Below are 27730 nucleotides of genomic sequence, written 5' to 3'. Positions count from 1 at the left end.
ATAGCTTTATCAGTCATGTCTTCAATAAGACGTAGCTTTGTTTTTAATTCCACTTTGAATATGATGATGTTTTTTTAACTCTTCTCTTACATTCCTGTGTCTTAGCTCTCTGTCTTCTTTTATATTTTGTTATCTCTTTCTTCTTGGTCTTTTTTTAATTGCTTAATCATTTCAAATCAAGCTTCTGATCTTGTTGTCATCTTGAAGTTTAATAATCCCACTTCTGACATCAGTGTTATAACATATTCTATGGTTGGGTGATAAAAATAATGCCAAGTCAAGTCTGTGTAATGATAATGAATTTATTCATCTATTTAATTATGTTTGCTTCTGGCTATATTCATTTTGACACAAGTTGTAGGCCTAAGTTCACAAATGTTTCAATACAAACGTGGGATATTAACTTACTCATAAACTTTTCAACAGAAATTCCTTGCTAACTGATTGATAGCAAACACATTAACTCACTGCTTCACTGATCCTCTTACTTACACCAAACCCTTGTATTACATACAGCACGAAATTTCTATATTCTACAAAGGCCTCAGCTTTTATGAAATTTCTAGATATTGCATCATGCACATTCTAGCAAGTAAACATCCAAGTTCAAATATCAAAAACACAGTTTACAAAAGTATATATATACTGACTTTTTAAATATACCGTTGTCAAGTATGATGCATGTAAGATACATTTTTATAATATTCATAACTTGTTTTTTAATAATTTTTTGTGAATGCTGTACCAGTAAAGCAAATATGGTTAAAATAATTCAATTAACCAATTCATCAGTATAGATTTCCTATTTTATTCTTCAAAATAATGTAACATTAAAATATTTTATAAGTTTCTGCCTAATTTATTTGACAAATAACCAATTTTCCAATGTGAACCATTCATAAAATCAGAGTATTATTGGGACCAAAATAGTTTTTTATGTTTTTCAAATGAATACTTAACAATGTAACAGGCTTTTGTTATAGGTTGTTTTATCATTAGAGTGAAAACTTAATACTTTTCTCCAAAGTCCTGTTTTTAACATACTTATATTAAAACATACAAATACATACACATTTGGTTTGGGTTGGTTGAAAAAAAAAAGGTTTTATAGGCCACTTTCACAAAAAATACTACTTTCAAAATATAGACTGTAACAGGTTTTATATATTCAGTGGCAGTCTTACCAATATGAAGTCTTTTGCACAAAGTTTCAAAATTAAAGAAATATATTAAATAGCTTAGTAAAGGAAAATTTATACAAGCAGTAAATAAGAAAAAAAAAGAGGTCATATGTGCATTACATCTTTATTTAATACTATTACCATCTAGAATATATTACCCAGCAAACACTGCTTGGAGAAAATAGAAAAATATCTGCCTCTAGTTTCAAGAGAAAAATCAAAGGTTCTGAAAATTGTACAATCATATATAAGTTAACTTAACCTTCATTTACTGTCTATTAATACATCAGTCTTTTCCTTAAATACTGATTCAGTTTGATAAATATAAAACTGTTTAACATGTCCAACCAAAGAATCCCCAAACAATGAAAACAATTAATTTGAGTCTCACTAAAATATAAATACATCTTGTCAATGAAGCTGAAACATTCAGCAGGCAATTTCAACTTTTTGTCTATTTTCCCTGTCCTTTATTCTCCAAAGCTGAATGAGAAAATCCACACACTATCTGATCAAAAATAAAATCCAACTAGAATGGTACTCAGAGACTGCAACCCCTGTCCCATAACTTTAACTTTTGCAATAACCAACCTAAAATATACACCAAACAATTCCCTGTGTTCTATCCCAATTTGTTATCCAGTTTGACTGTTTTTCAAAATCCCAATTTACTACCAATATAAAAAAACTGGTTGATCTTCTGTGTGACTATGACCTCTAAGCTACATTCATCAAAATTTAATCAATTTATTTTTGAGGAACAGTTAATTATTGTAACAATTTTGTTCAAAATGTGTTGAAAACTTTTACAACTGAAACTGGCAATAAACACACACACATACATACATACATACAGAAGTGAAAATAATACTCCTTCCATTGGGTAAGGCTAACAATACACAGAATAAACCAAGAAAAAAATAATAATAACCCAAGATTTCAATGTTCTCAGTCATACATCAATGGTGTAAGTTACTTAATGGTGGAATTAATCCATCCTAAAAATATTTTAAATCTGTATTCAAAAAATTAGAATCTTTAATTGCAAGCAAATAAGTAATACATTAAAACAATGAGAGCTAGTTCAGAGTTGTTTTGCTTATGTTTCACGGTACAAAGAACATTTTCAGCCTGTTAACACCTACTTAAAAAAATTCTAGGTGGCCTTAGTTATCCATAACAAACAAAATTCACTTTTACAAGTAATTATAGCAACTACAGCATGTCTCGGGCTAGATGCATTAGTAGACATTATTATTAAACAGATTATTTAATCTATCTGAAAATATTTAAACGAAAAAAACAACAAAAAATTCTGCTTTAGCTCAAAGAGTAGGTGATGTCTCATAAACTAGGCAAAATAAAACAACTTGGGATTACTCAAATTGCATAATTTTATTTGTGTATTGTAAACCTGAATTTACATTCACCTTATATTCTAATTAACCACATCACATTTTGTTCAATGTAACTCAGTAATAATTCTTAGTTGGATTAAGATAATCAGAGTTCATGTTCTGTTTGATCGTTCATTATAAGGTGGACTAAAAACTAGATTAATTAGGAGCAAAACTGAATGTTAACATTTATCTTGCCTGAAAACATATTTCTGACAGATACTTACCTCTCCACACAGGTAGTTTCTTTCCTTTTGAGTTTAAGCATTTGATGAAAGAGACTTGCAAGCCACCAGCCTTGTGAAAATTTCCACCTAATCCCACATGAAAAACACCTGAACTTGTGCTACTGCATGATGAAGTTATCATGCAGCAGAACCTTCCACCAATAGGAGTACAAGACCACTCCACGTGCAATGACTACCTCTATATTCTCAATCATGAATCCTCATTCTTTGCAAGGCAATGAATAAAGAGAAAAAGAAAAGAAATAAGGGTGCTGCAAGGATTGGCAGCACATGTACATGGCCATCTAAAAACCTGCACACAAGCTGTCAAACAGCCAATATGTGTAGTGAGGTTGGGGCTTGTTTGGACCGTATCTTGTGTACTCACCTCTACTGTCAGTTTCTATGGGCCCCATGCCTGCTGTAGGAGAAGAGCACTGTATCAAATCATGTCTGCATGGATACTTATTTAAACCTATAATTTACCAACAGTCACTATGGGCCTGCTGTGGGAGGGCCCTGTATTATATACATCACCATTGAACATCAGTCTATAGCCTGCATGCCAACTGTGGGAATGGGTGTTTTATTGGCAGTATGATGTGGAATGGACTAGTAATAGAGGTACCATCAGTCTACTTGAAGATTGTGATGTATCATAGGCAGTTATATGGGGGACCCACACTACACTTCAGTATCACCCCATCCCCACTTCTCACTTCTTATTATAACCCCAGAGGTTAGGTCCCAATCAGTGAGGATTCTTCATGGTCAATTACCCTACTGGTTAGGAGCTGGTAAGTGACAAGGGTCTACTGTGCTCCAATCAATGAGGAAAGACTCAGAGAATGTGCCCAGATCCTCATTGGTCTTCTACAGAAAAATAACTCCCATCAGAAATGACATTAATTTGTTCAATGTCAGGAGATTCTTCACTCACATCAGTCTTAGAAATATTCACATTAATTTATGAATTCAGTTTAATAAACTCAAGTAAGAATTGAAATTTGAAAAAGTTTGAAAAAAATCACAAATCTCAGCAAACTCGAAAACATGTCAGTGCACTACGGTACTGAGGAAAAGAATGAGGATTCACGAGCAGGAATGTAGAGGGAGTCTTTGTGCTTGGAGATGTTTCCCATTCCTATTGGTGAAATGATCTGCTACATGATGTGATGTAAATTCACATGTTTTCATGTGAGCTTAGGTGGGAGTTTTCACCAGGCTGGTGACTTGCTAATCTTTATGGCAAAATGCAAAAACTCAAGAGGAAAGATGTTAAACATGTGCAGAGGTGAGGTATCATTTCGGAAGTTTTACAGCACATAAATACAATGATGCAATGCAAATAATGCTACATTGCTTTATTTTGCTATGTTTATGAAATATTACCTACCATTTGAATTTAAGCAGAGTATTGGCTTTTTTTCACTCAAGCGTAATTAGATGGATTTCATATCTTGTTGTGTGTTACATCAAATCAAGAAACATTGTAATCATTATTGTTTAACTAGACCTTTAAATGGAGCATTCATACAGGAAAGTGACACACAGATCAGGATGTTGCTGATATTACACATTATCAAATGTTAACATTTTTCTAAACTGAAAATGTATTTCCAATAGATACTTCTCTCCTCTAACAAAATAGTTTTTCTTGATTGGTACTGCCCTCTGTTGGTGCAAATTTTCAATGCTCGCCACTAGTCTTCCACCTCCAACTTCTGCATATTCACATGTAAATTATTATGCAGCAACTCACCACCAATAGGCATGTGACACAACCCCTATTGTAACTACCCTCTCCACATAGCTTTTCTTGATTAGTACTGCCCTCTGTTGGTGCAAATTTCCAATGCTCGCCACTAGCCTTCCACCTCCCACTTCTGCAAATTCACATGTAAATTACTATGCAGTAACTCTCCACCAATAGGCATGTGACACAACCCTTATTATAACCACCCTCTCCTCATTCGCCTCTTTAATCACTTCAAGATTGGTCAGAATACCGACACCACATATCACTGTAAGTAGGGTGGCTGGGTGGGAAATGTGAAAAGAGGCAAATATTATCAGAAATACATTTTCAGTTTAGGAAAATGTTAACTTCCAGTATGATATCTTACTTCTACTCACAAAACACCTAGAATCCAATAGTGAACTGGTGTAAGGCTGGTGAAAAAAGTATGCTTTAGGAAGCACCCAAAGAAAGACCATGAGGTGTGGAACCAAAAAAAAGAAAATATTACACTTCAGTGGTAGACCACACCACATCCAAACAAAGGTGGAAAAACATGAAGGAATCCCATAATACGTATTAGCGATTAATGGGACCCCTAGGTGTCAAGTGGCTAAGTGGCACGACAGACTGTAGTAGTAATTCAACATTTCCGTGGTAGGCAGAAGATCACCTTACCTCTTCGCCTTGAAAGGGAAATTGGTAGGAAAGACGAGCTTTCATACCAAAATCCATCTCCATGCATTTCAAATCCAACCTACACCTGATCCACCATGAACCAACATCTAGGGGGATGATAGGAAGGAGGAAAGTACCGGTGAGATAACATCTCTGGTCCAAAACCTAATGGCATTGTGTATAGTTCTTCCAGACCACAGTTGGAAGAGGATACCAGGCTGTACACAAGTGGGAATACGTGTGCTGCATTCAGCTACAACCAACACCAGATCTGCCAGGAATCAACATCCAGCCAAGGATAGGAAGAAGGAAAGCACCAATGAGATAACATCTCTGGTCCAAAACCTAGTGGCATTGTGTATATTTCTTCCAGACCATAGTAGGAAGAGGATACCCGGCTGTACACAAGTGGGAATACATGTGCTGCATCCAGCTACAACCAACACCAGATCTGCAGTGAATCAACATCCAGCCAAGGGTATGAAGAGGGACAGCAAAGCTGGGTTGTATCTCCAGTCCAAAACCTGGTGGCAGTGGGCATTTTTCATCAGTCCGCGGCAGAAGGAGGGATACCAGCTAGAACACATGTGAAGACTTACTTAGCTGGACCATCTCCAACCAACACCAGACCCACCAGGAGGAATGCCATGGTGGGAAAAAGCAAGCTGTCACAAAGATATATATATATATATATATATATATATATATATTAATACGGCATAGTACTACAACCAAAACCTGGCAGTATCTGGAAATGTACATCAGGTCCACACTAGGAAATGCTATACACCAGTGACACCCGCAGAATACCAACAGGTCTCCATGGTCTACCACCTCAGCAGCCAGGAACTGGTAAGTGGCAAGGACTCCCATACTCCACCACAAAATAGGAGGGAAAAGTGCAATGGGTGACCGCAATACCCTATTTTGAAAAGCAGAGCTATCAAACTGACGGAGTTGATCAACCAACACCCAGCAGCATCTGGAATTGGAGTCAGGTCCACGATAGGAAAAGTTTCAACACCACAAAGCATCAGAGATGAGCAGCAATCTCTGTCTGTTTTACTCATGTGTGCCCATGAGTGTACAGTCTGAGATGAACATATTTATGAAGCAAAATATCACTAGAAAGAACTACTAGCAGTCCAATGGAACACATCATCTGTACGGTGTGTGTAACCTAATCCTGCAACATAATTGTTTCACATAGATGACAATTGAATAGAGACACAGAACCAACACCTGGTAGCATTTGAAATTGTATATTAGGTCTGCTACAACATAATTGACATCAAGCATGGTCACAGGATGGACAGTGTGGATTTTCAAAAAAAAAAATATATATATATATATTTACCTGGTCAGGCACCACTCACCACATAGGAAAACGTCGACAAATTTGCAACCAAAAACAAGCATGTCTGTATAGTACTACTGCCAATCAAGAAGTAACTAAAGAGTGCAAATGTGGAGAGAGTACTGGTTACAATAGGGGTTTTGTCGCATGCCTATTGGTGGAGAACTGCTGCATAATTATTTACGTGTGGATATGCAGAAGCTGGGGGTGGAAGGTTAGTGGTGAGTATTGAAAATTTGAGCCAATTGCAAGCAGTGCTAATCAAGAAAAGCTATTTTGTGAGAGGAGGTAAGATACCGGATCGGAAATATTACATGGGATTGGAAACTGAGGTACCCTTAAGGATGACAATGTGTAAAAAACAGCTGGAAGCAGTAGTGATATAGACTGGCACTCCTCTTCTGAACTATGCAAAATGAATTCTGGGAAGAAAAGTAAATGGATGAAAGAGAGGAGGTTTTTTACCAATTGATGTTCTTTGTTATTCACTGCTATTGTTGTATGCTTTCAAGGATAAATATTTATTGACAACTACAATGACATAGATAGCTTCTCAGCTAAGCAGATTCAAAATGAATTCACTGCTTAATGGCACTAACAGTAGGATTAGTATATACATCCTAGAATTTGCAAAAGATAAAGTAAGGATCTGCTAGCTGTGGTTGTTAGGTGATCACATTGCAAGCTCTCAGTCCAGCATTCACTACTGCACTTGGTGTTAATAGTTTTTTGAATATGTTTTTTTCTTTGTGTCAAAAAATGTCAAAATAAAGACATTTTAAATTTTTGACTGAGTTTGCAAAAGTGTGCAGAGTGAACTTTCCTCTTTACATTCACCCCATTTAGAAAAAGAACACTTGAACTAACTGTTTCTTATTGCTGGACAAAGATTGTTGGTACTGAAAATTTTTACATTTTTTGGAAAACTTTACATAGCTCTAGAATCAAATGTAGGTAAATTTGATGAATGAAAATTTTGCAGACCTGTTCTAGAGGTGCATAAAGTTCAGAATAGAGCAAAATATTTACTATTTTTAATTCTAGAGAATAATAAGCATGTATATTTTACACATAATGAACAAACTATATAAACAGAAAGGGCTACAGTAGTTTTATCTTTAATTTTCCTTTTTGAATTTGGCTACAAAACTACCATACTGTTTATGTTCTACTAGAAAATGTGTTATTATTACCTTCACATAGCACTAGTGTTTATGCTAGTTTTGCAGTTTGAAAAACTCAATGTAGTTGTTTCATCTTACAATTTTCACAGTATCCACACAAAGCAAGTAAAATTATATGCACAATTGTGGGAGTACATGAATTTCAACTTACAATAAAATCATTCAATAAACATTTTAAACCATTCTAATAAATGATTTTTTTTTATTACTACCATACTCAACTAATTACATGTGTTGCATATAAAAAAAAATTATTTTTAATCAACATGCCCTACAGAAACATCATTTACTTATACTAGTGCTGCAAAACTTTATATTGGAGGAGGCAGATCAGTAAAAAGCCAAGTAGCATGGTCTGAAACAGGTGATGAAGAATTCAATATTCATATTTTCCTAAATTTTTTACTTTTATTCATGTCTATTGGAAAAAGTATCCAGTAGAATGTTACTGAAGAAATAAATGATTTATATTAAAAATATGTGGCCCGAATGTTGTATTTATATTTAATGAATAATGGGAAAGAACCAACGAATGAAAAAAAAAGCCCATTGCAATTTAGCCGATTGTGATTATTTAACACTCAGGGTCATTTTAACACATACTTTATAAGGAAATAAATCCCAACAATAGTCTACAATTCATTAACAAAGTAACAGAATATTTCTTTCTTTTAAAGCATGCTGTTTTTTACATTGATAATATTAAAATGTTTAAGGGCCAGATTAAAACAGTTAGTTAGCCATATGTTGTGCACCACTGAGTTACTTGTTCACATTACTGTTTCATCAACATTGGAAATTATTATTTCTACACATGGTACCCAGAAGTGGAGGATTAAGCATTAGCCATTTTCAAGCCTAAATGTTAATTTTTGAATATTTATGTGCCAAAGAACACCCCATGATTTTGATTATATGTATTATTGTTCTTTGAAATTTATGTTAATTAGTAAGTGTGTACAAACAAGTCAAACAAAAATAAACTTGCAAATAACATTTTGTCAAAATGAAAGTTAGCATTTTCCTACACTGAAAATGTATTTCTGATAGATACTTACCTCCCCTCACAAAATAGCTTTTTTCAACTAGCATTGCCCTCTGTTGGTACAAATTTTCAAAGCATGCCACTAGCCTTCCACTTCCTGCTTCTGCATATCCACATGCAAACGATCACCACCAATAAGAGCACGACACTACTTCTATAGTAACCAGTGCCCTCTTCACATCTGCACTCATTAATCACTTCCAGATTGGTCAGAAGACCTACACCATATATCATCAGAAGTGGGGAGGCTGGGTGGAAAGTGTGAGAAGATGCAAGTATCTATTGGGAATACATTTTCAGTGTAGAAAATGCTAATTCTCAATATGATATCTTACCTCCTCTCACAAAATAGCTAAAATCCCACATTGAACAGGTGGAGGGCCAATAAAAAATATGATCCCCCTATAGGAAGCACTCAAAGAGAGACCAGGAGGTGTGGAATCAAAAGAGAAAACATCCCACCTCAGCAGAAGACCGCATCGCATCTGATCCAGGTAGGCACTTTGCTCTTTTAAGACAATGTCGTGAACATAAAAAGCAGAAACATGAAGGAATCACAGAATATGTATGACCAATGAATGGGACTCCTGGGTATCGAGTGGCCAGAGCAGAATAGCCTGTAGTGGTAGTTCAACCTGAACCAAAACCAGGTGGAAACATCAGATATGAGGTAGGAAGAGGAACACCCACCTCAAAACCAAAATTTGTAGGAAAGACGAGCTTCCCTACCCAAATTCGTCACCACTTGCATGCATTTCCAACTCAACCAACACAAGATCCACCGAGAACCAACATCCAGTAGACAGCAGGAAGGTGGAAAGCCCCCCTACAAGATCACATCTTCAGTCAAAAAACCTGATGGCAAAGGGTATAGTACTTCCAGTCTGCAGTAGGAGGGGGATATCCAGCTGTACACAAGCGGGAAAATGTGCTGTGTCCAGCTACAACGAACATCAGATCTGCTGAGAACCAGCATCCAGCTGACAGCAGGAAGAGGGAAACCGGTCGGCACCAATGTGAGGACTTACTGAGCTGGACCATCTCCAACCAATACTGGAACCACTAAGAATGTACATCCGGAAGATGGTAGGGAGGAGGAACATCTTATCCTGAGGGGCAAACTGCAATGATATATATATATATATATATGACATGGTGGAGTGCTTCAACCAAACCTGGCAGCATATGGAATTGATCATCAGTTCCATGGTAGGAAAGGTATCATGCCATAGAAAAAAATCAATAAGATATATAGACAGAAATATGCCGCAGTGCAACAACAAAAACCAGGTGGCATCTAGAATTGTACATCAGCAATCTCTGTCTACTTTACTCACATTAGTCTATGAGTGTACAGTCTGGGACAAACATATTTATGAGGCAAAATACTGCTAGAGAAAACTACTAGCAGTCCTCTGCAACACCCCATCTCAACAGTGTGCATAACCCAACACTGCAAAGGAATTATTTAGTTACAGATAACAAAAACAAATGGAGCCACACAACCAATACCTGTAGGCACCTGGAATTGTACATCAGGTCCATGGTAGGAAGGCCTACAATGTAATCGACAACTAGCATGGTCACAGGATGAACAGTGTAAATTTTCAAAATAAAAAGTATACCAAGTCAGGCACCACTTGCTACAAAAATGGATCTACAATACAAAAGGAAATAGGCCCCTGAAAATTGAGAAGAAAAAAAAAGTAACCTGGTATAATACCAAAATGCAAAAATTGAAATAAATAATAAAGAAAAATGAAGTCAATAGTATAACTGAAAACATCAACAAATCCACAAACAAAAACTAGCACGTCTGTACAGCACTACTGCCAATTGAGAAGTGATTAATGAGTGCAAATGTGGAGAGGGCACTGGTTACAATAGGGGTTGTGTCATGCTCCTATTGTTGGATAGCTGCTGCATGTGGATACGCAGAAGTGGGAGGTGGAAAGCTAGCGGAATGCATTGAAAATTTGTACCAATATAGGACAGTGCTAGTCGAAAAAAGCTATTTTGTGAGAGGAGATAAAATATCGTATTGAAATTAACCTTTCATATGCTAAAAACACTTTCCTCTTCTGATATTATCAGCAGTGCATATTACTTCTCTGTAGTTTGTAGCATGTGTTAATGTGGCACTTTATTTGATTACAAACAATAATGTATCTTCAATGAGATTCAGTAGGAAAATATTTAAACAGAATATTATTTATTTTTGGTATTAGTCTATGATTAAATGCATGGTAGTATTACTTGTTTTCTACATAGATTTTATTGGCATGTCAACTGGATTACTAATAAATGTGTTTTCCTTTCTAAAACAATAAGTAATTTGTCATTCATATTTTGCCAAACCTGTATCTCTAAACATGTTACGCAAAACATTTACCTACAGACATATCACTTCATCAAAGAACCACCCTATATGATGAAATGAAGATTGTAATATGCCTCATAAAAGTCATCATACCTTTACAGGACTAATATAATGTCTAAGAGCATATGTTTTGTTAGGAACTTCCTTTTTCTAACATATTCTTCATCCGTTTTAAGATGCCAGGAACCATGTCTACATGGGTTTCTGCACACTTGACCACACAGGACTCAAATTGATCCCGATATTTCTGCACTTCGGCTTCTGTTGTTTCAGGAGTAACATTATCTCTGATAGCATCTTGACACTGCATCACACACCGCTGAATCCTATCCTGAATAATTATAAACAAAATAAATTCTAAGACAATATTAAAAATAATTAAACAAAACAATGTTTATTTCACTAGACAATACAAAATATGTGTTTACAATCTTAAAGCATCTTGAAAAGCTAAATAAAATCTGAAAGCTTTCTCAGAGGTGGAAAAAAAACTTCCAGTAATCGTGCTTACATATTCCATTTACACAATTTTCATAAACATAAGAAATTGAAATTATGTAAAACAACATGACTATATAACATATACAGAACCTTTATCAAGTTAGAACTAGAGTTGTAGTTTCAGAGAGTAAAATGCCCTTTAGTGACAGCTATACAGTTCAATACATTATTACATACACAACCAATTACATCTAAAATTTTATCACTTTAAAATTAAATTTGCATAACTATGCATTTCACATTGTTGTCTAACAATATATAAATATGTTTGTGTATAAAATTATTTTTAAATTTTCCCTCAAACTTACTTGATAGTTTGACAGTTCATTCTGAACATAGTTTTGTGCCTTGTTCATTTTTTCTGAGCAAGTTTCTATACATCTATGTACCTCATCTATATTCATACCTGTCTTATCACAGCATGATGCCGCACATCGATGCATATCGCCCTGTGAGAAATAGCATTAGCAATTAAACAAGTCTAAAATACTACAGTAATATTTTCACAAACAAAATTATAAGAGATTCAGTAAAACAGAACACTGATCTATTATTGATACCTGATATTTATCCATTTTTTAAATACCATGCTTGATGTCTGAGAAACCAAAAAGACCCTCTTCAGTATAATACAAATGAATCTAAGTTTCATTATTTCTCAAAGGTGGCCTGATCTCCCTAGTTTAAAGTATTTTAATCATGGACACACAAGGTAGCCATAAATGTCAGGTGGTCAAACCAGGACACTGTTAAGCACTGTGACATGCCAACTCAGTCTAAGAACATCATATCCCTCACTGATCATTGACTAATGATGTCACTACAACAGGTCAGCAGCGTGGCTGTCATTTATAATGTTCACAACAATTTAAAATCACATTTTACATTAATGTTTATTACATTTTCTACTTATTACAATAATAGCCAAAAAAGTAGATTGCTAGATTTCTTTAAAAACTTGAACTTTTAGGCAAATATGAAGTTACCTAGCAAAAAAATAATGCAAGTTAAAATTGTTAAGGAGATGTCCAAATCTGGGAATATGGTCACCAAGTGGACATATGTACTTAAAAATGTGTTATATTTTATTGTATGAACATTGAAAACCAGAATTTTTTTAAGTCATGTACACTGCATTATTAGCAATAAGTGTGTTTAAATTGTTTCACATTGTGAAATATCTCTAAGGTGTAACCATAGGGAAGTAGTCCCTTTTGTTTTGGTCCAGGTGATGGAGCTGTTAAAATTAAAAAGGGGAACACATTTTAGAGCTCCAAGACAGAAAGATTATAAATACCTGTAGTTATAGATTCTGACATTTTTCTGAAGGACATATGTTTTGCTATTATTAAAGTTTAGAGTTGTTATTTCAGTGTATTTTAGTTTTATTACTTCAGGTGCAGCTAAGCATAAAGATATTACATTAGGCTTAGTGTTACATCAATACAATTAACTTAGTGTTGTATTTAGATAGCAATACTAAGTCAGAGGATACTAAAATTATTAAAGTAAATAACTCTTAACTAATTAACAAGGATGATTGATTTTTCTTAAAAGTTGAAATTGTTTTCATTAGTATTACTTGGTAGCTGCTAAGACTTTAAAATATTAGTAAATAATTTAGATTAGCAATTAGTTACGTGTGTAACTACAGGTGTGGTGTACATTGTACTTACCATATTCATATCACTATTAGTTAAATAGCCTAAATAGTGGATTCTAATGTTCACCTATAAACTGTGAAGTAGTTTAATTTTAGTTAGATATACAGTTACTGAATGGGTAGACTGGTAATAGAGAATAAAGACATAAACTCTGATATCATTAGAGGTAGTTTAGCAATAAGTGGTGGGGAGTTTAAAGGGTACAATACATGCCAAGACTGGGTTACGTTTGGGATCTGTTAGCTTGATAGCAACTTTCAGGAGGCTAAAAAGATACAGTACTGTACACTACACTTAACAGTCTACTTACTTGAGAATAAGTTAGCTTTTGAGAATACTGCGCTATTAGAGTGGGATAGTAGCAGAAATAAAGGAAGCATGACAAGAAATGGAAAGTAGGTTCTTGATATCAAAGAGTATTTTCTTTTTGAAATGCATATGGGTGTGAATGATGTTGTAAATTAGAAATAACAAAAGCTGCTTAAAAAGTACAATGAACTCCTTCAGAGGATTTGGGATGTGGACCTTTTGGTAAGTGCTACTTTAGGCTAATTGCAGGAATGAGGTACTTAACAGGATAAAAGGCTTAAATGAAAGATTATCAGGGATGTGCTTAGAGCAACAGCTGGGCTAGTTAGATCTGTGGGATAATTTTCAGGATAAGGGTGAATTACATTCTATAGATGGGCACCACCAGGGGTAAAATTCTGCTGGTACTGAGTACCAGAACTTATTTGAGTTGCTTTGTTGTTTTTTATGTTACACATATTTTTTTTTCTTTTTCAAAAACAGGTCCACCTCACTCAAATGAGTACCTCTATATTTTTTTTTAGAATTTCACCTTTATGCACCACTTAAGAAATTTGGCAGTAGGATGTTTGGGGAAGCTCTGAGAGATATTCATTAAAGGTAGTTTAAACTAAACTTATATAGTTGTGAGGGAGCTTGATAAATTTCGAGTAAACAGATTCAGAGGATAGCTAGGACAACAAAGAGACTGTAAATGGGAGATTTAAAGCATAACTATTTAAATTTTCAATTTTAAAATTTAGATATTTGTTTACTAGTGGACGTATGACAAATCCATAAATTTTGTGAAGTATATATAAACAAGAGAACAATGTAAGTACAGACCCACAAAAGAAGTGAATTCATAGGCAGTTAATTAGTTAACAAGTAAGCTATGAGCGAGTTTAGTGTGCGAAAAATTATACAGAGTTAGTAGTGAGGGTTATCACACCAATTAGTTAGGAAATTCTGTAAGTAACTTATTTATAAGTTAGACATAGGTAATGATAGTATTGCAGTTTCTGTTGCTACATTCCTTGTAAAATTAGGCCTACAACTTGTATCAAAATTAATATGGCCCATTGGAAACATTATTGAAGAAATTAATTAATTTTTACCATTATGTGGACTGGACTTAACATTATTTTTACCAGATAGCCCAAAAGAACCTATTCAATGATAGAACACATTAAAATAACAGTGTTGGAAGTGAGGGTGTTTAGGTGAAAATAAAATAGAACAATTACTATACTTCAAGATGGCAACCTAATATCAAAGTGAGATTGAAAATTTGTTTGAAATTATGAAAAAATGTAGAATGAAGGTCAAAAAGAAAAAAATGGCACAAAATTAGAAGACAGAAACGTATAGGAAGACCAAGAAGGAGAAAGTAAATTAAGAGAGGAGTTAATAGAAAGAGATAATATTTAAAGAAAGAATAAAAATAAATATGATTGATGTAAAGAGGAATTACAACAGCAAGGTTGAAAAAGTACAAAAGGACATGAACAAAGGCAAAAGTGAAGTACAGAAAAATATCTATGAAGCAAGGAAAGGTTTTAACAGCACAATCAATGAGACATAAAAGAATATCAGTGATTGAATAAAATATCTGGAAAACAAACTGGTAAATGCAAAGATTAAAGATTGATTCTTTCTGAATCTGGCTAATAATTCCAACCTAAAACACCATTTACTACAAAATATGGAATAGGAGAACCTACTTACACCTATGACTACTACTACTGCTGTGTCATCTGTGGCTGAAGAAACATCCTGGACTACTCAAGCCATGTTACTATCAAATCCAGTTCCAAAATTTAGCTGGCCTTCAACAACAGTACCCAATTAAGAAACCAATATACAATGATGGAAAAGTACCATCAGAGGCATATCAAGCAGCTTGAAATAATTACCAGAGTAAAAATGTGTGACAGTGAACAAAAAACTATTATTCTTGCTTCCCATTTTAAAGGAAAGCTTTAATGACATTAAGCAACATACCAACTAAGAGTCATAACAACCATGAACTATCAAGAATTGACAGCTGTCTTACCCAACAGATTCAGTGTTACAATAGAAGGAAGTATCCAGAGGAAACTCCTGGAGCAGGATATGGTGGAAAGAAGAGACCTTAGCCAAACTTGAGGAAGATTTGAAAAGGCTTGCCCCAACAGATAAAAATATGTAAATTAGGATGAAGCAAAGCCACTGTACATCTCCATCAGAAGCTCTCTAGTTGGTAATGGAACATGAATTCATTAAGGTCCTATATATATACAACTAAAAGACACCATTTACTAGTTACAGGATCACCTGATCAAGCAGTATTGAAAAATCAACTCCCCTGATAACAATCAAGAAGAAATGAAAGTATTAATTAGATAACTAGTCACTCAATACGGAGGAAATTAACAACAAGAGAATAAGTGCAATTTGAAAGGTCATATTTGTCCAGAACTGCAGATAAAAATCAGTAGGGAACAAAAACTCCTTCCAAAGGATGTCAGAAAAAGGGAGCTGTTATAAATGTAGGAAACATGGCCATTATAGTTGAGACTGTGAGGAATCATCAGTTATTATTAAAGCAAGGAAACAATATCAAAGAAATTAGTCTCAGAGCCAAACCAGATCAAAGGATTATCAAAGAGCTTACCTGACATTGAAATCCCTGAGCACTACATGACAATTACTAAACCAGAGGCTAAACTTCCAGTGTTAATTGGAAGAAATTAAAAACAATTTGCCACCCATCTCAACCACAGAATTCATATAATATAAAATACGATAATTGCCTTGGAGCCACTAACAAACATAAAAGTAACTTATTTGCCAAATATCTTGAAAAGTCTTTCACCACTCCCGATTTACCCACATTCAACAAAATCCACTTGGAATTAACAAATAACTTTATACATGACAATACAGACATGATTACATCCATATTTACAGAATTGCATGACACCAACACAACACTCATGCATAAATTGATTACTCACATGATCACAATTACTGAATTAAAAATAAACATTAAACAACTGAAAAACAATAGTGCTCCAGGAGAAGATGGTATAAACAATTGCATAATCTAAAACCTCCCTAAAACTTTCTGAATTATTTTACTATCTATAATTTCTCTCTAAACTGTGGTTATCATCCAACATACTGGAAATATGCTATAATTACTGTAATCCTGATAAATATAAAAACCTCCAAGACCCTTTCAATTACAGACCATCAGTCTTTTAAATAACCTTGGAAAATTATTAGAAAAGATTATCGTGAAAAGATTAACTTACTACCTCAAAACCAATAACATTTTATCAAACATACAGAATGCTTCCTGACAAAAATGGCTGATCATTTAGTGAGACTAACTGAGTCCATCTTCCAAGCTTTTAACCACAAACACAGAGCAGTAGGTGTATTTCTGGATATCAGACGTGCCTTTGATTTGGACTGGCATAATGCATTATTATTCAAATTAATTAAAATGAAACTGCCATTAATCTTTATTCACTAGATAGCCAGTTTCCTAACAGACAGAGTTGCTAAAGTAAAATAAATAATGAACTTTCAAACCCATTTGAATTACAAGCAGGTGTCCCACAAGAGTCAGTTATTAGTCCACTTCTCTATATCCTATTTGTGAATGATATACCATTTCCTGACTTATATGGTACCCACGCATCACAATTTGCTGATGATGTTGCTGTTTGAAGCACATCATGTAATTCATTGGCTGCTGCATGTAAAGTTCAGACTTCTTCGAATAGTATCACAGACTAGTGTGATAAGTGGCATGTTGCCCTTAACCCTAAAAAAAACCCAAGCTATCATATTCTACAGATTTAAACGAACAAGGAAAAAAATATCAAAAGTCAAATTAAAACTCTATGACACACAAATCCTGTTAACAAAAAATATTAAATTTCTAGGTATTACCTTTTAACTCAAAATTAACGTGGACTAATCCCATCCAAAACATTTGTACTAGAATAAGTAAGAGGCTAAGTTATCTCAGAAAATTAGGTGAAGTTCAAAAAGGAAGAACCCCCCAAATACTATTATGCACATATATATAATGTGGATGAGGCCTGTTGCTGAATACGGCGGCATGGAATTGTGCAAGATGTCAGAAAATCTTTGAAGAAAACTACAAACACAACAAAATGCAGCATTACGAATAGCCTACAGATTACCAATCTACACCCCTCTCAATTATTTAAGCACTATTACTCAAATTCCACCTATTAAAGACAGAATATATGAGCTAGCCACAGTCTACTATAAGAAAGCAGTTAATAGAAACCCTCTCACGAAACAATTCACCAACCTTTCTATGACACACAAATCATGGTGCACCCACACATCTCCCTTAAATCTAATTAACTCTACCTAATGTTTGTGTGTATTACCTGTACTAATTAAATGACTTGTTAGTTTTCAGCTCAGGCACAACTCGTACATTTCAGGAATCCGAATAGTAAAAGTGGGTTTTTCTAGGGGTACTCCCATTTTTCTCCCACATCCAAATTACAGGAATTTGGATCTTTAGGTCCCCACCCACCCTATGTGATACTCTCACCGACATTAACAGCTTACTTACCCACAAGAAAGGCTATAACAACTATTCATCCCAGTTTTTTCACTTCTTGCTTGCTGACCTCGATTGTTAGAATAGACACAAGTATGTATGTATGTATGTGTATAAACATTTTTTTTAAAATTAATTAATTAATTAACTAAGTTATTAATTATTATCATTATCAGTTATGCTTGCAACATTAAGTCACACATGAAACCAAAAATCTCAAGCGGGGTAAAGAGAAAATTGTTTTCTGAACACCCCGGTTACATTTGACTTCAAACCTTTGTTTGGGATCAACTAATTTCAAATCGAAAATACTGCTATGGTTTTTCTTTTACATATTATTCGATTTTTAATTAAGTTTTAATCAGTTTAAGATTAGATAACCTCAAGGATCAAAATATTACATTCCACATTCCCAAGGAATTTCATCTTTTTAGTTGTCTTTCCCAATCAGGAATGCATGGTCCATCCGTATTCCTTTAGTGAACGTGAACATATTGCATGGATTAAATAAAAAAAAAATCATGAGGAAATGCAAGTTTACATGAGGGAATGTAACCTTCCTGATTGCTGTCCCTTGAGCGAATGTAATTTTGTTTCATTATTTCTATCCCTGTTGCCCTTATAACTATCTCACATTAAAGACTTTTAGACTTGTATCCTAATGAACTTTGTCAATACAGCTACATATAAATCTTAGCCACAGGCCTCCAAAACATTTGCATGGTGACTTGTCCTTATTATATATATTTGATAAAACTATAAGTACACACAATGCACACTGATAGGCTCATAGCACACTAGCAGGTTTTTTCAATCTCAAAGAATTTTCTTTTTCTATCCACAGCTATCTCAGTTTTGGACTTCACAGTTCCAGCTGGGTGAATCAAGCAAGAAGCTGCAGCCAAACCAGCAACAGAAGCAGCACAAAAGCCATCACCCATGCCATCAGGAGGAACATCACAGTCCTCAAAGCTCTTATCTCTGCCAGAAGAAAACTCTCCCAAGGCTGAGGTTTTATGGTGTCTGAAAATGATGGACACCCATTATTCCTTCAAATCGTGTGAACAAACTGGTATGTGAATGATAGGTCTGAATGTTATAGTGATGTCCTTTCCTCTGTTGAGCTATACAGAATACTTTTGTTTTGTAAAGATTGACTGGTTTAATCTGTATTTCTTGTGTTAACTTACATACATCTTTATTAAATAAGTTATTTCAGTAATTCATTATTTTGGCAAATTCTAGTTAAGAAAGTCTATCATAGATTGGCGATCATTATTAGTTTTAAATGTATTGCTCTAATGTTATAATCATCATACGTTTGGTAATGTTGTTTTCTCTATATTTTCTAGCGATCTTTTCTCAACAGTGTTTCCTGATAGTAACATTGCTAGGACTTTCAAGTGTGGGGACACTAAGAGTGCCTATCTCTGCACATTTGGTTTGGCACCACATTTCAAGCAGTTGCTATCAAAGAAACTGACAACAGGAAAGGATGACCATGTCCTGCTCTTTGATGAAAGCCTGAATGTTAAAACTGAATCCATGCAATATAATTTTCATGTCTGACTGTGGGATGGAGATACTATGGTGTCAAGGTTCTATGATTCCCAATTTATGAGGCATGCTATGGCTGAGGATCTCAATACAACATATGTGAAGTGTACTGATGCACCAAGAAACCCCATAATATTACATGTTTCTAAGGATGGGCCAAATGTTAACTGGTCATTTTACTCATAAGTTGAGCAGTTCCTTTGTAATGACCATAGAGTACATCTCATTAACATTGGCAGCTGTAGTATACATATAGTGCACGGTGCATTCCAGAAGAGAGTGGAAGTAACTAAGTCAGAGTGGCAGATTGACAGTTTGCTCTGTGCATTACACCAGCTATTGAAAGACAGTCCTGCTCATCAAGAAGATTATTTGAAAGCTATTGGGTCACAGGATTCCCCCATGGCACTAAAATTCTGCAAAACAAAATGGGTAGAAAGCAAACCAATGCTGGAAAGAGCTTTGGAGGTCTTGCCCAACATAGCAGCCAAAGAGAAAAAGTATCCAAATCTAGAAACAAAATCATTTGAAATCATCATGCAAGCCACCAAGGATCCACTTGTGATTGCAAAACTCGACTTTAACCTGTCACTGATCAAGGAATTGACACCCTTCCTGACTTTATATTAGTCAGATAAGCCCATGGATCCATTTGTGCCCACATACTTGTTAAAATTCCTCAAGAAACAGATGAACAGGTTATTGAAGCCAATCTTAATGGAGGAATTCAAGACTGTTGATAAACTTCTTGATGTCAGAATGAACAAGATCTGGGATATGTTGCAGAAAGAATCATGAAGAACTTGGCTGCAGAGAAGGAAGTTGGGCAGCAGAATGTTGTGGAGTTCAAAATGACCAGCAAAAAGTGTTTGCTAGCCATTGTGGAGAAGTTACTGCAGAAGTCACCTTTGAAATATTCCCTAGTGTCCAACCTTTCATTCCTGGATCCCTGTAAGATGTTAAACTCCAAAGCAATGGAACAGTGTATCAGTAAACTGAAAAAGGCTCTCAATTACCTTGTAGACCAGCACCGGGTCAGTGAGGAGGATTGTAATGATATCATTCATCAGTATTCACAGTTCATTGATGATATTGTGTAGAGCAACTATTCTGTGTTTCTGATTTTAATTTTATCATTGACAGAGTGGACATCCTGCTGTATGGATTGAGGTCCAAGGATGAACAATTTCAAAATCTGTGACAGTTATGCCATCAACTGTTGTTGCTGTCACATGGGCAAAAGTTAGTCAGTAAACAGACACACTGAAGTACAGAACATGAAAGATGGAACTCAGAAATGCATCAATGACCACCTTAAAGCAGTAGAGGATATCGAAAAAGTAATCATAGACAAGGGTCTGCTTCCGTCTGTATTTGCTGCAAGACAAAAATACACTGCACATCTAGATTACCAGAAATGACAAAAAAAAAAGGAGGAGAAAAGCCAAAAAAGGAAGGCTTCAAGATGATAGCTTTTGGGATATCTGCTGACATGATAGCTCTGAAGGCTGAGACCACTGGGAAATTGACCCTTATCACTAAATCCAAGAAAGTGACACTCAAAAAAGTGGAGTAAATGCTTGTTGAAAAACTGACTGAACTGAAAAGTAAATTAATATGTGTACATTATTATGATGCTAGTACCATATCCTGGTTCTGTGCCTGACAAATAGTATTATTAAATAAATAAAGCATTTTTGTATTAGACAGTAACCTTGTCTGGCTCCCACATTTTTGCTGTTCTTAGCAGTCCTTGTTCTGCATTTTCTGTCCTATATACTTTGCTTACAAATAGTCTTGATGGGTCTTTGAACACACTTTATGTCTTGTATTTGACACTTATCAACTTAAGCAAGGGTGTGAAGGAGAACTTGAAAAAGTCAGTACTTTTAGCAGATTTTCCAAGTGAAAAAAAATAATTTTAAGAATAATTAATAACTATTTAAAGTAAATAGTTGAAATGTTCAAAAATGAATTTAGATTTTTTCCAATTACAAAAGTTAACTACATTTGTGATATCCATAAAATCACTAATTGTCCTTAAGCTAAAGCCTTTGATTCCAGTGAATTTTCAATACAAGTTCTTAAACAGCAGATTTCTAATTTATGGTTGTTATTTATGCATCAACAGAGCCAAAGTTATAATATTCCTACACTGAAAATATATTTCTAATGGATACTTACCTCTCTCACATAACAGCTTTTCCCATTCAGTGATGCCCTCTATATGCACATTCTACCTCCACTTGTTTACAAGTGGTACAGCCCTCCACCAATAGGAGTGCGACCCAAACTCCTGGTGTAGCTGACTCCCTCAATACTGTAAAACCCAGTCTTCACTTCAAGATTTAACATCAAAGAAGCACCAGAAGTGGGGATGACAGGTGGGAAGTGTGAGAAGTATCAGAAATACATTTTCAGTGTAGGAAAATTATAACTTCCAATATAATACCTTACATGATAGCTAGAATCCCATAGTGAACTGATGGAGAGACTGTTGCAAAATTTTCCTTGATGAGCACCCTTCTGGAAGCATCCAAAGAGAGCACTTGGAGTGTGAAACCTTAATGTAGAAGGACAATGCTCCACATCTGTATCTGGTATACTATTTGCCCATTGTGAAGATACATGTCTCTAAACTGAGTGAAGAAAACAAACATCCAATGTGTAATTGGACACGTCAAATGGTGTTGAGAGGCTAGGACACACCAGACCATATTTGGTGGGTCAACTCCAGTCCAAAACCAGTTGGCATTAGGTATTTATTGTCCAGTCTGCATGAGCAGGAGGGTCCCTACTGTTTTCACCTCCAGACAAGGAAGCAGAAAGAAAAACAGCTTCCATCCTACCATCCTAGCCAGAGTATGTGTGCAGACACGGTACACAACAACCAACACCAGGCCACCAGGTATCCTGACATCCGAGCGATGGTAGAAAGGGGGAATGTAACATGGTTGGTTAACTCTAGTCAAAACCTGGCAGTGTTGGAAATTTATCATCCAGTCCACAGTAGGAGCAGGGTCCCTACCAGTCACACGTGTGAAGACTTACATTGGCTGATCCTGCTCTAATCCAACACCAGACCACCCAGGAACCAACATCCAGGCAAAGATATAATGAAAGATCCCAGCAGGAGAGGTGATCTGTATGTGGTGAATCATCTTCAGTCCAAAATCAGGCAGCATTGTAAATGTTTCATGTAATTTACACACCCAGGAAAATGCTTCCACCACCCCAGCAGCTAGGAGCTGGTATGTGGCAAGTACTCTCATACTCCACACGAAGAAAGGGAATAATGTTGTGGGGAGTCTGTAGGAATACAACACCAGAGAAAGAAAGTACAATGGATGACCATGAAACTATATTTTTAAAAACATGCTGGTCCCAATTTATTCAACCAGGATCAGAGGGATGGGCAGCTATCCTGACACTGCTTTATTCATGATAGTCCATGAGTCGGTACAGTCTGGGACGGACTTTAATTATGAAGCAAAACTCTAACAGTCTTGGTGTAACACCCCATTTAGACAGTGAGCGTTACAAACCTATTGGCCATACAGTGCAGATTTATGGATTAGTATACCTGGACAGGCACCACTTGCCACAGAGCAGGATCCAGTGAGTAAAATGTGCCACTGTAACGGAATTAAACAGAAAAATACATACCCACTCACAGTTGAACTGAGGTGAGTAGAATGGCAATGGGTGGTATTTGATATCCTGAGGAGGAGATGGCCACCTGATGAAGATAATGAGTGAGGAAGGTGTGTGGTCTGGTCCACATGCCAGCCTAATGGGCAATGGAAGATGTCAGCCAGGGAGAAGGTGAGACAACAGATCTGGTGCAAGGATACCTGGAAAATATGATGGGAATTGGGAGACAAGGAAAAATAGGCCAACCAAATAAGTTGGTGAATATAATCTGTAAAGGTGACAAGGGAAACATCTCAGGTAGAGGAAGGGGTTCCAATGGAAAAACAGGCGAGAACAGGAACTACAGAAGGAAGCCATACACACAATATAGCACTGGAGAGCATGAACAGAACAGAAAAGATGAACCAGACAAGAGCAGGAATAGAAATGGGAAATGGAAGAGGGTGAAATAAGTGTGAATTTGACATCATCTACATGAGCTGCCAACTTCTTGGGGAAAAAACTATGATTCAGATACAGGAGGACAAAAGTGCAGTGGTAAAAGACACGTGAAACATCAAGGGCAAAAATGGAGAGAATCTTGTCGGGATGAGACAAGTGATCTACAACAGGATTCAGAGCATCCAGGACATGTCAGTAGGTGTATGTGACATGAATGTGCCCAAAAGAGGAGTTCCAACATTCAAAAACAAAGTGAATATGAACAGGTGCCCCCTTGCTGGTTGATGTAAGAAACAACAGTTGAATTGTCAGAAAGGATCATGACCAATTTGCCTCGTACCAAAGGTAGAAAATGATCCAAAGCTCGATGAATGGCAAATAGCTTTGGAAGAGTGATGTACAGAGCCAATTCGACCAAATACCAATAACCTGTGATCTCTAGGTAATCCATAAATACCCCCAAAACCATCAGAGAAATATCTATAAAAAGATGCAACTTGAGAATGGGAGGCAGAAGAGGAATGCCAGCTGTTGTGTGGTCCACGTTGAGCCACCAGGCTAAATCAACATGTAGTGAGAGAAGGAGAAGGATAACAGAGTCCAAGGAACCTTGAGCAAGATTCCATTGATCAAGCAACACCCACTGAAGAGTGCACATGTGAGCATGACAAAAGGGAATAAGGGCTTTCATGAAAGCCCAAGTCCCCAAAAGAGATAGAACCTCGCGTGCAGGGAGAGGACTGAGCTGTGAGAACTAATAGCTTCATCTATCTCAACCAGAAAGGAGAAGGCTGGGCCTGACTAAGATAGGAGTTGAAGAGCACTAGCAAAAGGATGAGGTATGAGGTTAGGATGAGTAAGGGCTTTTCCAACATAACTAGCCAACTCACACAAGCAGCCTTTCAGAGAAGTAAATGTGTGTACAAATGAGATGTTTGTTGGGATGAAGCTAAAAGCACCCGGTCATCCATATACTAGTGAAATTGCTGACAGTGAGAATGAAGAAGATGGGCAAAAGCCCTGACCACCTGAAAGAATACATATGGTGCAGACCAGACTAAACAGAAGAGTGTGGAATTGATATACTCGACCTTTGTGGACAAAAAAGTAATGTCTGGATGTCAGGGAAATAGGAATGTAAAGGTAGGCATTTGTCATTCAAAGACCTGGAGAGTGGGAATTTTCAGATCAACATACAATCTCAAGTTAATGTAGGTATTCCACAAAATCTTTAAAAATAAAAGCAAACACAAGTGAAAATTAAATACGTCTGCACTCTAGTAGTGAAGATAGAGTTCTACAGTACAGAGGGAGTCAGTCAGCTGCACCATAAAGGTGTTTTGCACTCCTACGGGTGGAGAATTGACACGTGCTTATTTGCATGCTACAGTTCAGCTGTACCAGGAGTGAAGGTATCAAGACTAGTGGCAAGTGGAAATTGTGTATATACAGGTCAGCATTCAATGGGAAAAGCTATTACATGAGAAGAGCTAAAGTATCATATCTGAACCTATTGTCTCTTTATGTACCATGAAAATCACAACCACTGTGTCATGCTTTTCTATTGCTCATCTACTATGTCTCACTCTGTTTATTGAATATCAGAAGACAGCTTTAATTTAACAAGAAAACCTGTTGCATGTGCTTATTTTAAATTGAATTTAATGAAAAGTTTTGCATCAAAGTTTTATGTTATGTTACATTAGAAAGAAAGAAAAACTGTATTCTGTAATATAAATATTTATTCACTTCCACTTTCATGACAAGTATATGTAAATATATCTGGCACTGGGTGTGATTTTACATAGCTTTTTATAGTTAACACTTTCTTAGGTTATAATAATGTGTTTTCCCTTGTTGAAAACAAGTCACATTATTAGTAGTGTTACTTTAACTGAACTTTACTAAGCACTAGAACTTGTAGTAATAGTAATCAAGGGGAAATATTTACTCATCCTAAGTACAAATTACAACCAATAATTTAGTTCTACATGTGCTATCTATGTTTATTTAGTTGTGGTCTGTGGCAGTTTTTTGTGAAGAAAATTCCTACAATTAGGTGAAATCCCAAGCACAGTATTTAAAAAAGTTTATTGCAAATTTAAATTCTAATTAATTAAATTGGTACTGAATACAAAAATATATCCACTCATGATACAGACTGAACAAAAATGCCAAGGGTGCCAACCTCGCACTCATCTCATTCTTGCTAAGGACACCCAGTAGGGCCTAACACTAACAGTAACATGTAGCAGTTAGTAACAGTACCACCACCAAAAAATGTTTGTTATACACTACTTTAGTTCAAGGTCCAAGAATCTTTGGACCTGGACTATAATTATAGTGATACAAGTAGTCTTTCTACAAATTATAATTTCCAGTGCTTCTGTAAACTTAGTACTACTAATAATAGCATTATAGGTAATACTAATATAGTTATTATTTAACTACTACTACTACTAGTATACTGTATAGCATTAGTAGTACTACTGCAAGTGCAAGTACTGGGCATTTTCGACAATATTCAAATAACATGCCATGTGTGGAAAACTTTACAAGTTAGTTAAACTCGTTACATAATGTATTCAAACCACCATAAATAGATTTTACTTACTTGCATTTTCCTAAGACATGATTTATCTAATTCCTCAACCATGGAATTTACAGCTTTCTGAACACGTGCTTGTGCTTCTTGCGCCATTTTTAAGGCAACGCTATCTATTTTACAAAACTAGATTTAGTTTTCGTTTTATGATAAATCGCAAAATTTATCGTAAAAATATGAAAATAAAACAAAAAACAAACTCAGTTCCTTCACAAAATAATAATATAAAAAAGTTTATATGATGAAAATTTTAGATTTATTTGCAATACGTATTTTTTTATGAATAAATTCTATTAAGACAGAAACAGTTATTACAGGTACAGTATATCGCTATTCCGCTATTCGCCTGTTCTTCCGCACTTTTATTTTAGTTTTAGTTTAATTTTCGAGTTGAAATTTATTTCATAAAAAAAAGCTTTATTTATTTGCCTTCAAGCAAAAACTCGCAAATTTAGCTTTTAGGTTGACCTCACCGTGCTCCAAACGAAAATATCAATGTTTGTGAATTTCCATTTTGTTTCTGATCGTAATACGGCACACATAATTTACCAGAAGAAATAGTTTTAACTAAAATTAATTCAAATTTAAACCTTGTAACTTCAACACAATTGTAGTTTCATTGACTTTTAGCCAATCGCTGTTTCTCATCCCCAGTTTCCGTTTTATAATGCAATTTTACAGATAAACGCAGAGAGCTAAAAATATTTCTGTATTTATTTCTGAAATAGGACGTTTTGAGTTATCACTCTTCGTCAAATCGCAAAGCTTAGAACAAAAGAACATGTGTAAAATTTTCAAATTATGTGCGCAGTATCTTGAACGTTGATTTATTAAATTCTTTGAAAATTACATCTTTTACATAAATATTATACGATTCATAAATAAAATAAAAGGAATAAAAATGCGACAATGGAATGTAGGTTAAAATACAATTGAAAAAATTACAGAAAAGAAGTTATTTAAGAAAGAAAAACATTAATTTAACCCAGAAAGTTGTATAATTCCTGTGTTGTAGATTAATTTCCTTTCTAGTCGATTTCTTTTGTAAATATGTCTGTTAGAACATATAAAAATCCCAGAATCGAAAAGGCCTCAATTTTATACTTATTACTGGTGAAATGTTTGCCCATAGGTGCATCTTAGATGTCCACGTGCTCGATTATTGAATCAGCGTCCTGTTTGTCCAGTGAATAAACTGTGTTACGTCTCCGTTTGTTAATTGATTTTTCCGTAACT

The 27730-nt window shown here is 35.4% G+C and overlaps 1 protein-coding gene across 1 annotated transcript; it reads right to left on the bottom strand.

Moving 5' to 3' along the window:
• Positions 1-866: 866 nt before the first annotated feature.
• On the bottom strand, positions 867-27115 carry LOC106461975 (protein FAM136A-like). Its single transcript, XM_013921842.2, has 4 exons — positions 26968-27115; positions 26504-26607; positions 11997-12137; positions 867-11518 (listed from the first exon to the last, which is right to left on the bottom strand). Exons 2-4 carry the CDS (start codon positions 26588-26590, stop codon positions 11321-11323), a joined length of 426 nt encoding a protein of 141 aa, XP_013777296.1. The 5' UTR covers positions 26591-26607; positions 26968-27115; the 3' UTR covers positions 867-11320.
• Between the last annotated feature and the right edge of the window lie 615 nt (positions 27116-27730).

This window comes from Limulus polyphemus, unplaced genomic scaffold (genome assembly GCF_000517525.1).
Source record: "Limulus polyphemus unplaced genomic scaffold, Limulus_polyphemus-2.1.2 Scaffold1069, whole genome shotgun sequence".
NCBI lineage: Eukaryota > Metazoa > Arthropoda > Merostomata > Xiphosura > Limulidae > Limulus > Limulus polyphemus.
This window is presented reverse-complemented; position numbering and strand designations above follow the sequence as displayed.

Coding starts and splice junctions, on each gene's coding strand:
- LOC106461975 (XM_013921842.2), bottom strand. CDS start 26,590: ATGGCGCAAGAAGCACAAGCACGTGTTCAGAAAGCTGTAAATTCCATG. Junction 12,138..26,503: donor CATGTCTTAGGAAAATGCAA/GTAAGTAAAATC, acceptor TATTTCTCACAG/GGCGATATGCATCGATGTGC. Junction 11,519..11,996: donor ATGAACTGTCAAACTATCAA/GTAAGTTTGAGG, acceptor ATAATTATTCAG/GATAGGATTCAGCGGTGTGT.